The sequence below is a fragment of the Heptranchias perlo genome, chromosome 4 (genome assembly GCF_035084215.1).
Source record: "Heptranchias perlo isolate sHepPer1 chromosome 4, sHepPer1.hap1, whole genome shotgun sequence".
Classification (NCBI taxonomy): domain Eukaryota; kingdom Metazoa; phylum Chordata; class Chondrichthyes; order Hexanchiformes; family Hexanchidae; genus Heptranchias; species Heptranchias perlo.
Window position 1 is genome coordinate 25,520,960 of NC_090328.1, and position 14,008 is coordinate 25,534,967.

The window sequence follows — 14,008 nt, forward strand, 5'->3', positions numbered from 1 at the left end:
AAAAAATCACAGTGATGAACCTCTATCTGCAGAGATGTTATCCGTTCCACCTGGGTTCTCTGCTCCTAGGTAATTTAACTTTCCATGCTGGTAGCTGTATCTGATCTCATTGAAGCTTATCTCTCTTGATCTCATCTAAGTGTCACACCTATATCTGCCTGTATCTGACTGGTACAGCCATACAATCTTAATTTCTGTAACCTTTCCCCCTCTCTGTCAGAGATGCACTTTCTGATTTTACAAAAACACCCTTCTACATATACTAAGCAAAGATTCCTACATCATCTACTACAAAGACTACTAAAAGAACTAGAACTAAACACTAGTGTCAAAAACACTAGCTTATATATTAATTTCTAAAGAAACCTCCTCAATTATGTTGGCAGTCTAAGTGACACGTGTTAGAAGAGTTCATCCCTTCTGGTATCAATCACCTCACACTGCTCTGTTGGCACCCTTGATGACTTCCAAATCAATGAAGCATCAGCACCTAGATGTGCTAAGTTGTTTGTTTACTCCCCAGCTTCTCAGGTCTTTTCTAACAAAGGGTTGCACACAGACCCAGATATGGCAGGACATCTTTATGTTCCCCCTTAAAGGGTTTTCTCTGGGCCATGGTCTTGATGGTTTATCTCCTACCTCTGGTAAGGAATGTTTTGTTGTATAAGCCTTTATAGTTTAACTCAGATTAGGCCTTTCCTTTCCTAGAATTCAGTATGACTATTGACTCCAATTTGAGGACACATTTAAGGCAATTCTTAGGGCATTTCTCCTACAATGTAAGACCAATATTTGTGGACTCTCGGTTATCTGCCAATTTCCAATATCTACTGGGCGTCCTATTCATTAAGGCAAATAATGCAGATCCACTGTATTGCTTTAAATTTCACTATAGTTACTACTTTCTAGGTGGTTCACAAATGTGACCGAATAGGCAGCATATAGTTTAGAATGAGAATGTGCTGAACTATTCCTCACATGATGAGTTAACAGTTTCAGCTGCACAGTTGTTCCGATGTTAACTCCACCCTACAATAGAAACACAACAGATTTGACAATTGGGAAACAGATTTCGTAACCTAAGCGAGCCATGACACAGGCCCAAAATAGGTCCCACATCGCTGTGCAAGAAGAAATGACAATCACATGATAAAATATGTATATCAAGTTGGACTGGTTTAAAAAGTAAGTGATTTATAACTTGGCTTAGCTTTAGTATTTGGTTTGTTGGTAGTTTGAACTCTTTAACATAACTGGCATTGGAGCTGTTACTTGCTTAGAGAGGAGGGGGAACAAATGGGTATCATGGAGGGAGGGAGAGAGAAACACACACTTATTCTCTCACTCGCACTCTTCGATTTTAAACCCCGCCTCCCTGGAAAGGCAAGAAAAGGTCGGGCGAGAGGGTTAAAATCTCAAATCTAAATCCTGCCTCCAACCTGCTAAATTCCCGGCTGCCTTAATATTAACAGCGGCGATGCAGGCCATTGACGAGGCTCCCATTAAAAGTAGGCAGGGGCCTACTTAAGATGCAAAATATATAATAATATCAAGCCAGGGGGAGTCCTGAGAACCATGTTGGGAGGAGCTGACTGGCCTGAAGAGGCCAAGGTAAGTTTTAAAAATGTTCTTCTCTTTGAACTCCTTGTGGACCAGGAGAAGCAGGAGTGCTCCCCCAGGCTTCTCGAGGAGAACTTGGGCCTCCCTGGCTCTGGCCTCCCTCCCCCCTCCCCCCCCCCCCCCCCCCCCCCCGATTGTCAACTGTGCAGGATTTCCCCTCGCCCCCCCCCACCCCAATGGTCGACCACGAAGGAATCCCTAGCTCTCCCGATCATAAAGGACCCCCCCCCCCACCAGATAGTCGATCAGAAAGGAATCCCCCCCCCCCCCCCCTCCCAGATTGTCAATTGCGTGGAATCCCCAACTCCTCGCCCCCGGTCGCTAATTGCGATTGCCTTAGAACCCTTCCCCTCTGCTGACCACCATTCCCACAGGTCCCCCCAACTGTGGCCAAATTTCCGTTCTTGCCCACCGGCCAGGTAGTGAATCTGGTTACGTGTCGGGCTGGACTCGGAAGTTTTATTAAAAGGAGACGCTGTCGTTAAAATCGGATGGGCCTCCACTTCCTTGATCTCTTCGGGTGCGTCATCTTCTTCAAAGTTGTTCTCTGCTTCCATGACTGAGATTGAGCTGGCACTTGGGTTATGTTGAAGAAAAGCTTAAATTTGAATTAGTGCTTTGCATTGTGGCCCCCCCCAACCCCTCCCCAGTAGAGGCTGCCTCCGATTGGGAACTCATCATGTCTGTATGTGACGGTGGGTGTCTGCAGGGAGACCTGTTGTATGATTTTCATGGCACAGTTGTTAAACAGAAAAAGATTACCCTTTCATTTTTTGAATGTATTTTATTGATTTACAAGAGTTGAAATGCAAATGTTCAAATGGTTTTTCAGCTAAAACAGCCATTCCTTTTAGCCAGGTTGTAATACCTAGTAAATGTGTTTCCAAACACTTAAATTAGCCCTTGGTAATCTAAGGTGCACACAAATCAAGGCACTATATTAGATGGAAGTACTGGATAGCTGTTCAGAAATGGACAATATGGCGATTAAAGGTGTTTATGATCTAATAAATTAAGTGTAAATGTACCTCTAGTGCCAATGATGTTATAAAATCTGTTAATAATTAACAAGATTCAAAATGCCACCAAAATTCCATTTATCAGTTTAAATAATTAAAGAAAGCAATGTCTCCTCTTCCTACTTTAGCTCTGCTTTCACCCTACAGTCAGCGGAACTATTTCCAGCAACATCCTTTCTTTCATTAATGTTCTCTGCTATAATCCAATAGTTGTCAACTTCTTCATAGTGCACTTGCTAAAGTAACAACAATACTGTAAACTTTTATAGAATATATCTGCAATCATTTTTTTTTTAAAAAAAGGTATTTTTCTTCATATCCCCAGATCATGTCTCTGAGAAATATTTTAAAAGCATTTCACGGAATCAATTATTTTGAAGTGCAGTGACTGTTATTATGTAGGCTAATGTGGCAGCCACTTTCTACACAAGATCTCACAAACGGCAATAAAGTGAATGATTAATGTTTTCTGGTTGTTGGTCTTGACTGAGGGATAGATATAGTGAGTACACTGAGGGATTTCCTTGCTCTTCAAGTAGTGCCATGGGATATTTAATACCCTGCAAAACCTCCATAACAGGCAGATTTAAGATCTCATCCAAGGTATGGCACATCTGATGATGCAGCACTCCTTAGTAATGCACAAGAGTGTCAGCTTAGATTATTTGCCTCAGTCCTGGAATGGAGCTTGAAATGTCTTCCCATTTTTTCATTTTTGTAAATATACAAAACCAGATTTTTTTTAGTTTTTCCATCCTTTTTATAGCTATAGTTATGAAGAAGTGAAAATACTTGATTCATGCTTGCAATAGATCAAATTCTCACCAACTTCCTACACACCCAGGTCACCCCACCCAGAACCGCCCCCTTGGACTCTGCCAGCAGGTCAACAGTCATCAACCTACCCCACACTTCCCTCCAGAATATCCGTTCACTCCCGAATGAGGCTCTTGATATCCACAACCTTGTTGTGGACGATTGCATTGACATCATCCATTAATTGAAACTTGGCTATTGGGTGGCGCTACCTTGCCCCTTACTAAAGCCTCCCCGCCTGAGTATACTTTCCACCACTTGCCCCGCCCAACTGATGTGGGGATAGTGTGGCCCTTATTATCAAATCACACCTTGGTCTCTCCCCTTACTCCTCTGGCACCTTCTTCTCCTTCAAACCTTTTTATCTTGTTCTGCCCTTCTCGTCTCTCCTTTAAATTCGTCATCCTTAACCACTCATCCCCCGAGACCCATCCCAACTGTTTTCCCCAAGATATCCTCCCTCCATTCCTCCCTAAGCCTCTGCTCTGAATGACGCCTCTGATTTGCCTGCCTTCCTATTCTCCCTAAGCCTCCCCCCGTCCACCTCATATAAACTCTTCTTCCCGTATTCACGGCCACCCCCTCGACCTTGTCCTCTCACATGGCTTCTCCATTGTATGATCTTGAATACAGACAAGACCATCTCCGACCATTTCCTTGTATTCCTCATCACCCACCTTCCTTTCCCCTTCAATCCCATTTGCTTCTGTGTCTGTCCTTGGGGGGAGAAAACTCTTCCTCCAAGTCACTTACAGTTACACTTTCAAAATGTCAACTGCCTAGCATTTAGCATTTCATTTGCCACAATAGTTCTGCAGCTGTTGATTTGCTCAACCACTCCCTCACCTCCACCTTAAATGCTCTTGTCGCCAGTAGAATGTTTACTCTCCCATCTTGGCTGTTGCCCCTGGTATGGCCCCAAGGGATGCAGACTTGAGCATAACTGGTTTAACCATCCATCACCATGTCAATTAGTGTCAAGACTCACTCCTCTACCAAAATCCCCAGCTTCTTTTCTGCTCCACCAACCATCTCCATAAACCCCACTGCCCAGTCCCCTCCACCCTCACCTCCAGTAAGTGTGAGGAGGCCATTGACTTCTTTATCACTAAGATTGAAACTATCCATTCAGCTACCTCTGCTGCTTTCCCTTTTCCCCTTGTCCATCATAGGAAACCTCCTCTCAGGCTCCCTGTACCTTAACCCCGATCCGACTCTGATCGTGACTTCTCTGAACTCATCTTCTCTGAGACCCAACTCCTACTCCCTGCTCCGACGCTTCTCCTCCATTGTCCAGCTCAATGGGAGTGCTTCTTCCAGGCCCAACAAGCTCACCTGATCGGACCCCTGCGATCGGCCGACCCTCCCCGTCCCATGATGGACCATCCTCCCCCGCTCCCGATCTTCTCCGAAGCCCACCCGATGTCGTCCACCCCCCCTTCCCCCACTCTCCAATTTCTTCCACGGCCCAAGCTCGCGCTCGCTCTCACACTCTCTCACACACGCTCCCCCTCCCCCAGACAGACAGCCTGTCAATCTGGCTGCCTGGCGCGTGGGAAACCCGGAAGGACAGATACTTACCTTCATTTGAGTTGCGATCGCAGATTGCGACGCACTCACTTGACTTCCCGGTTCCCCACGCAAATATCTACGCACATGCTGGGCTCCGAGCTAAAATCATGCTTAGGGGTTAAGTTCCACATGTATACTAATGACATCCAGCTCTCTTTCTCCACCACCACTCTCGACCCCCCCCCCACCCTACTGCTTCTGTGTTATCAGCCTCCTTGTCTGACATCCAGTCTTGGATGAGCCACTATTTATTCCAATTAAACATTGAGAAGACTGAACCAATTGTCTTCGGTCTCTGCCCTAAGCCCCGTACCCTCGCCAGCGATCCTATCCCTCTCACTGGCCTGTCTCAGACTGAACCAGACTGTTCGTAATTTTGGTGTCCTGCTTGAATCTGAGCTGCGCTTCCGACCTCTGTTACAAAGACCATCTACTTCCATCCCCGTAATATCACCCGTCTCCACCCCTGCCTCAGCCCATCTGCTGCTGAAACTCTCATCCACGCCTTTGTCGCTTACGGACTCAACTATTCTGATGCTCTCCTGGACAGTTTCCCAGCCTCCATTTTCCATAAATTTCAGCTCATCCAAAACTCTGCTGCCTGTATCATATCCTGCTCACCCGTCGCAATTGTCCTCGCTGACCTAGATTGGACCCTGATCCACCAACACCTCAAATTTAAAATTCTCATCTTCGTGTTTAAATTCCTTGATGGTCATGTTCCTTTCACCCTCTACAACCATCTTCAGCCCTACAATTCTCCGGGGATCGTAGCTTCTTGTGCATTCTCCGTTCACCTTCGGCCCACCATTGGTGGCCGTGCCTTCAGCTATCTAGGTTCTATGCTCTGAAATTTCCTCACTAAACCCCTCCACCTCTCTTCCTTTAAGACCCTCCTTAAAACCCACCTCTTTGACAAGCTTTTAGTCACCTCTCATAACATCTCCTTCTTTGCCTGATTGCTTCTGTGAAGCACCTTGGGATGTTTTTCTGCATTAAAGGTGCCAAATGCATGGAAGTTGTTTATTCTGAGTCCTGAGAAGGGGGTAACGAAGGCATTTTGATTACATTGGCATCCATCACTTTAGATCTGAGCACTGGAGACAATATAACAAGGTTGCATTATCCCCTTTAAAAAGATCCTAGGAATAGTAGGTTCATATATTTCATTTATACCTGCTTCAGGCATTGAGTTTGAGACAGTAAGTAGCCACTTTATTAATATGAAAGACCAAGGAACAGACAATGTAAGTCTTTTGCCTTTCCAGAGAGCCAACACCTAGCATAGCTGGTCATATTGGACAATCTTCTCACCATGTAAGTAGTCCACCTTCACAAGGAGGTTTGACATAAACTAGCAGTAGATATTTTGAACGCTCATTTATTCTGAAATATCTTCATCTTGTCTGGAATCTGTCTTCTGAGATTCAGTAAAATGATTTGGGACCACGTCAAATGGAATACAAAAATAAGCTGGTCATGTGATAGGCAATCTCGATCTCATTCCCATCCTCTATTTTCTCCACATGTGCTATAGTATAAGAAATTATTTATTGTCAGAACATGTTGAATAAATGCAGTGTTTCTAAGAAAGGATATACCTGCCATAGAGGGAGTGCAACGAAGGTTCACCAGACTGATTCCTAGGATGGCAGGACTGTCGTATGAGGAGAGATTGGGTCGACTTGGCGTGTATTCACTCGAGTTTAGAAGAATGAGGGGGGATCTCATTGAAACATATAAAATTCTGACAGGGCTAGACAGACTGGATGCAAGGAGGATGTTTTCCCTGGCTGGGGGGGGGGGGGGGGGGGGGGCGTCCAGAACGAGAGGTCACAGTCTCAGGATATGAGGTAGGACATTTAGGATTGAGATGAGGAGAAATTTCTTCACTCAGAGGGTGGTAAACCTGTGGATTTCTCTACCACAGGAGGCTGTGGAGGCCAAGTCACTGAATATATTTAAGAAGGAGCTAGATAGATTTCTAGACACAAAAGGCATCAAGGGGTATGGGGAGAGAGTGGGAATATGGTGTTGAGATAGAGGATCAGCCATGATCTTATTGAATGGCGGAGCAGGCTCGAAGGGCCGAATGGCCTACTCCTCCTCCTATTTTCTATGTTTCTGTGTTTTCTGGAAAACATATGAGGAATAATTAACAAAGTTCCTGAGATTGGCTTGGAAATGGGTTGTTACCTTGTATGGGATTTTGTATGACTTTTCTAGTCACTACGTTGCTATGTGGCTTAATAACAGAAATATTGACTGCAAATTCTTCCCTATCCCACTGAATATTTTACTTGTTTGTATTCTATTTGTGTGCATGTTCACTAACTTAAGCCAGGGACAAAATTCATAAAAGGTATATTACAGCAAAAATGCCCAAACCAGAATGTACACAATTTAAGAAATTTCTAGCCATTGAGGATTTGTGGTCGACAGTCTATTACACTACTCTAATATAAAACTTAAAGTATAACTCTGTTGACCTGGTACAAAATGACATTTGGGGCACCAGCCCTATGTTGTTGGTGATGAATACATGTTTCATTACAACAGTAGCAGCTGCACTGGAAGGTTTTAAAAACAAACTGCCACCTTCTCGTGTGGAGAGATGAAAGAAAAAAAAAAGAAAATTGGCCATTGTTGACAAGAAACCTACTGTTTCCAGCTCTGCTCTAGGAAGGTGTCGCATCAGGAATAGAAAATCGTTAGTGTTAAATAATAAATTTTAAAAATGTCTGCCTGTCTCCCTTTGCATGTGTGAATATTGTTAACCGGCTCTTCAGAAATGAATGTGCAAGTCTTAAATTAAGTCTTTTATTGCACTCTGTGCCATTTTATTAACTGTTTCAAAGCTGTATATAATCTTATGTGATATACTTAAGTGAGAGATTTATTGTGTGGAAGTTCACAGTAAGAATGCCCTTGAAACAGATATAACCAAATTAATTTCAAATGTCTGAATTTTGAAAGGATAATAAATGCTTTAGTAACTTGAGGCAAGTGTTTAGAAAGCATTTTTGAATAATGGCAAAAGGAGGAGAGGAATGCATGTCTGTATTTTGACTATTGCATGAGTGGATAAGTTTGGGCCCAAAGCAAAGCCAATTCTTTGTGCAGTAAGATATACATAATCAATGTGGTCATGGAGAAGAGCCAGAACTATACAATTTTGTTTAATCATCCTCAATGTTTTTTGGCTTTATGAAGCTTCAAGAATGATGTACCTAAATGATCTTTGAGTTCATTTTTCCCTTTTCCTTATTCCCTTCCTTCATTTCTCATCCTCGCAATGTGTCTTTTTTTTTAGTCAACTGGGTGTCTAACACACACACATACCTATCACTGTGCTTAAAAATCTCCAGTCCACGTTACTGCAAAATCCACACAGGTAGTGCTTCTGTTTGCGCCTGCTGAATGCACATTTTTTTCATTTTTAGGAACACCCCTCACTAACCCAAATCGAGGGATCTTAAGTGCAGGTTGCCAGTGCAGAATTTGAGGGACCCCATAGAAGTGCAGCTGCTGTTTAACAATCCAAAATAGCTCAACTTAATAAAGAGCACTGGTAATTTTCTTGCTACATCTCTGAGCAGGATCATACTCCCATTTTCTCCTCCAGCATCCAATGTTTTTTCTGTGCCCTTTAAGCATTCTGAGACATCTTTCTGTACATCAGCACTGTTCATATGTAAGTTGTTATGGACAAAAACTGGCCTGAGAATGGTAGGTACAGTATATGGAATAAACTGTCTCAGAGTGTGAATTTTGCAACAATGGTGATCATTTGAACAAAGATAATGTCGAAACCTATAGGGAGGCAGAAATGGTGGATGTAAAACGGTCGGATAGATTTCTAGATTTTGAGTTAAAAATTACCAAAACTGTAGTAACAGAAACGGAGATGGAAACATAAGATAATTGCCCAATTGCATGGATTACCGAACAAACTGGATAAGTTGAATGATGTCTATTATTATCTTCTTTAGAGTTAGAGTTTTCCTACTATTGGGAAGTGCGACTTTTGGTTCTTCTTGCCATGGATGAAAATAGCAGAACATTCTGGGTTTTTTAAATCAAAATGTCTGTTAAAAATCTTTGGAAAAGGTGAAGTACAATATCGAGATTCATCGTTTTGATAAATAGTGATGTTAACCAATGCTTAAGACCACTTCAAAAAGGAGGAGATAGCAAAACGGGAAGTACTTTCATTGGAAACTAATTATCCTTGCTGCTTTAAATTCTCAATAGGATATCTAAAAACTGCTCCATGGAGCGTTGTAGACTGCCCTTTTGTGGAAGCAGATGCAGTCGGCTGCCATCAGTAATTCAATCGAGCACATGTAGTATGTGAGGAATCCCAGCCTGACATCAGTAGATTATCTCCAATGGAATGTTGATTTGCAGTGTTCCATGAAATAATCTTTTTGAAGATGACTATTCTTTAAGAACTTAACACAGCTTGGAATACATAAAGGGCTAAGTATATTTTCCATCTCTACTTATACAGGAACAAAGCAACAACTTGCATTTAAATAGCACCTTTAACGTAGAAATACGTCCTAAGGCGCTTCACTACACTTGTTTTAAAGGATTTTGCATTTTCCAACAGCTGACCTGACCTTAGGGGTACGGTAGCATAGTGGTTATGTTACTGGGCTAGTAATCCAGAGGCCTGGACTAAATTCCAGAGTCATGAGTTCAAATCCCGCCACGGCAGCTGGCGAATTTAAATTCAATTAATTAAATAAATAAAAAATCTGGAATTAAAAATTCTAGTATCAGTAATGATGGCCATGAAACTACCGGATTGTCGTAAAAACCCATCTGGTTCACTAATGTCCTTTAGGGAAGGAAGCCTGCCACCCTTACCCGGTCTGGCCTATATGTGACTCCAGACCCACAGCAATGTGGTTGATTCTTAATTGCCCTCTGAAATGGCCTAGCAAGCCACTCAGTTGTAAAATCTCGCTCAAGAAGGCGGCTCACCACCTTCTCAAGGGCAATTAGGGATGGGCAATAAATGCCGGCCTTGCCAGCGACGCCCACATCCCGTGAACGAATAAAAAAAAACAGTTTTTTGATAATATTCTTGTCACTGTGACAAACAATCTAATCTTTGATCTGTTTGCTATATTCAAGTACTATGTTTTTGAATATTTTGACTGTTAGCAACATGCTAGAATAAATGTCCTGGTCTTGGGACTATTGCAACAGGAGCAGAGCATGGTGAGCTAACCGCCTGCTAACTTCCAGCCAGGCGGAGCTTCTGGGATCTTCTGTGGTTGGCTCTAATTAGTTATTCACAGTGAAAATTTGGCTTGTCGCTGAGAGCTCATCATAGGCCTTGTGGGGGTGGTAGGGGGAGGAAGGAGGGAACATGAGTGTTGGCTTTTAAAGGTAAGTGGCCACTTATGTGAAGGCCAAAATGGTTTTAGCTTTTGCAAAGGCTGCACATACATCAAAAAATATTTTTCAGTCTTTACAAGGGTTGTATGAAGCAAAAGAGTGCTGGCAATGGCCAGTAGCAATTGGCAGGTCATAGAGACATGCAGTAACCAGACCCTTAATTTTACAGTTGGCAAAGTAGAAGTGCTGCTGCACAAGATGGGTTGCCTTATTTGGCACTAGAGAATAACAGTGCAGCAAGCTTGGCAGGAGGTGGTAGCACGTTTTAAGAAGGTAGCCAAAATATCCCACACTACCATTGACCGGGTATGCATGCCACAAAGTGTTTCCTGTCAACCATTTCCACATTTACTGCTGGCTCATGTCAAGCCCTTGCGACTTGTACATTGCTGTCTATATATACCCATACTCCAGCAGGGCTTACATTCAAGCTGCAACTTACAATTGAAATTCCTGACACACACGCTTTCGAAGGGCTTCATGCACAAAGGCATTGCAAGACAACCTAGCTTTTTTTTTATTCGTTCATAGGATGTGGGCATCGCTGGCAAGGCCAGCATTTATTACCCATCCCTAATTGCCCTTGAGAAGGTGGTGATGAGCCGCCTTCTTGAACCGCTGCAGTCCGTATGGTGAAGGTTCTCCCACAGTTCTGTTAGGTAGGGAGTTCCAGGATTTTGACGATGAAGGAACAGCAATATATTTCCAAGTCGGGATGGTGTGTGACTTGGAGGGGAACGTGCAGATGGTGTTGTTCCCATGCTGTCTTTGTCCTTCTGGGTGGTAGAGGTTGCAGGTTTGGGTGGTGCTGTTGAAGAAGCCTTGGCGAGTTGCTGCAGTGCACCCTGTGGATGTACGTACTGCAGCCACAATGCGCCGGTAGTGGAGGGAATGAATGTTTAAGGTGGTGGATGAGGTGCCAATCAAGTGGGCTGCTTTGTCCTGGATGGTGTCGAGCTTCTTGAGTGTTGTTGGAGCTGCACTCATCCAGGCAAGTGGAGAGTATTCCATCACACTCCTGACTTGTGCCTTGTGGATGGTGGAAAGGCTTTGGGGAGTCAGGAGGTGAGTCACTCACTGCATTATTTCTAATCATTTAATTGTCCCACAGGATGGGCTGCCACTTAGATATATGTCTGTCACTGTATCCTCTTTCAACATATCAGACTGCTTCCATTTATCATAGTTTTATAGCACATTGTGTACCATTGCTGGCTCAATCGGACCTATCCACACTCGGCCAAATCACTGCCCTTTCCCCATATCCTGTTTTTGTATTCTTCCTTTTCAAGCACTGTCCAGTTAATTTTAAATTATGATCTAATCTCTGAATGTGGTAAAGCATTCCATATTCTAATAACAGTGTAAAACTATGGATGAAATTTTTTTTCTAGCTTTTCCTTTGGACATCGAGGGGTAAATTTTAACCCCCAAGATCGGGTAGGCTGGGGGTGGGTGGGGAGTAAAAATCCTCCATTTTTAGAGCGGGACCACATCCCGGCTCCAACATGCTTACTTCTGGGTTTAACCCAGGCAGGTTTATCTGCGTGTGGAGGGCAGACACCAGGAAGTCCCGCCCCCTTAAATCCAGCAGGCCGATACTTAAAAGGGCAATGTACCTCATTGAGATACTTGAGGTTCTTAATATTTTGTGCATTGGAATAATAAAATAAGTTTAACCTTACCTATTAGGGTTTCCCATCGTTTCCAATTCACATCAGGTGAAAGCAAGTGGGAAGGACCGGATCCACGAGGTGAGTTCCTTTGCTGCACTGTTTATGGGCCCGGAGGAGCAGGAATGCTTCATCCAGGCCCAACAAGCTCACCTGGCGCGACATGACCCCGTGATTGGCCAACTCACAATCCCCAATGACACCCCCGCCCATGGTGGACCCCCACCTACCACCGACTTCTCTCCCCCTCTGATCCCCAGCTGCAGCCTGCTGTTGCAGGCCTTCCTGCCCGACAGCCAGCCAGCCTATCAATCAGGCTGACTGCTGGGCGTGAAACCCTGAAGTGCAATTGATGGGTCTCGTTTGCGACCTGCCCACTTACCATCTGGGTTTCGCTCCCGGAAATCTTTTTCTTTCCCCCCCCAATCCTTTTCCGGCTGGAATTTAAAATTTACCCCCCCAGTCTCAGTCAATGCCCCCTTGTTACCAATTCACCAACCTATGAAAACAATCATGACTATTTACCCTCTCAAAACCTTTCGTAATTTTGAAAACCTCTAGTAGAATCCCCCCCTCACCCTTCTATGTTCTAGTGGGGAATAAATGTTTTTTTTTAACCTTATCCTTTAATTCCGAATATCATTCTAATGAATCTTCACTGACCCTTTTCCATGGTTTTTCTACCCCTATGTGTATGACAGGATGGCACCTCATTTGATGGAACAAATCCAAGCTGTAGGAAGGCTCAGGAAATAAAACAAATAAGCCTTTGACTGCCTTGGATGATGCCTCCCTGTATATTTTGCCTACAAGAGAATGGAAATTTTCCTAGGGGAAATTAATCTGCAGACTATCTGTGAAGCTCATAGCCAGTAACATCCTGTTTTCATGTGTTGTCCCCATTCTCTCCCTCTCCCACAAAGGAATACACACAACCACACAAACATTACACTCTATCTTGTTACATGTGTTCTTTTTAAGGGTGTGTCTTGGAGCCAGTATTCTAACATTAGTCACTTTCCTGTCATGGTGGCCTAGGACAAGACAGCATCCTTCATCCCTCATCAATGTTTTTCAAGCACCAGCGAGCTTAAGAAGTGAACACTGGGTGATGCACAATCTACAGTTGAGGAGGAGCATGAACGTGCCACCCAGTTTGCCACATGGATGCCATCAGTGACCCTTTCTACTTTGGGACATGCAGTAGTACCGTGAAATTGGGAAGCTGTATCATGCTGCTGTTCAGTTGAAAGGAGCTGAATGTGCTGACCATGCTGTCTGATGCATCAGGCAACCTTTTGGTCGATCTGTGGGCAGCACATTGGTTGCAGATGATCTCTATGCCAGCCAGAAAAGAGGCAGGGGCAAAGAAGTTGAGGGCTGTGGTGGGCTTATCTGCCACCCACAGTGCTGTCTTTATGGCTTAGGTTAGTTACAAGTCTCCTTGCTACAGATGGTTCAGCTATGTAGGTGGCTCTGTGCTGTACCTGGACCTGAAAAGGCAGCCGTCCTTGGCCATTGCTAGGTGATGTGTCAAGGCCTGAAAATATATTTGATGGCACAAAAGCAGTGGGCCGAATGGCTCTGGCACCTATTGATTTCCCTGGCATGCCTTTGTATCACTTCATCTGAGAAATATTGAGATTGGGATGCTTTAAAAGCAACCTCTATTATTATTTGTAAAACATTCTACAACTGGTGCAGAGCTCTGTAGCCTGCAGTTGGATGGCTTTCTTCTCCCTGAGCTACAATGGAAGTCTGCAGTGGAAGTGCTACTTTTCAAGCCTGCTCTTTTACCACTTTCCTATCCTGTTGAACTTTTGCGAATGCTTACATTACGGTGAACTTCCAATGATTTTTGCAGACAAAATGTAACTGCTTTTGTTTCCAAATATT

General features: G+C 43.8%; 1 protein-coding gene across 10 annotated transcripts in view; it reads left to right on the top strand.

The window, feature by feature from the left end:
* The window catches only part of LOC137320789 (microtubule-associated serine/threonine-protein kinase 4-like), a 372,901-nt gene that overhangs the window by 221,105 nt on the left and 137,788 nt on the right, over positions 1 to 14,008 (top strand). Inside the window, exon 1 of one of the 10 annotated variants that reach the window (XM_067982630.1) lies at positions 1,119 to 1,185. The exons of the other annotated variants lie outside the window; for them this stretch is intronic. Within the exon in view, the coding sequence (XP_067838731.1) occupies positions 1,157 to 1,185 (29 nt within the window). The 5' untranslated portion in view covers positions 1,119 to 1,156. Of the gene's footprint in view, positions 1 to 1,118; positions 1,186 to 14,008 lie in introns of those variants that run through there. 10 annotated transcript variants of the gene reach the window in all.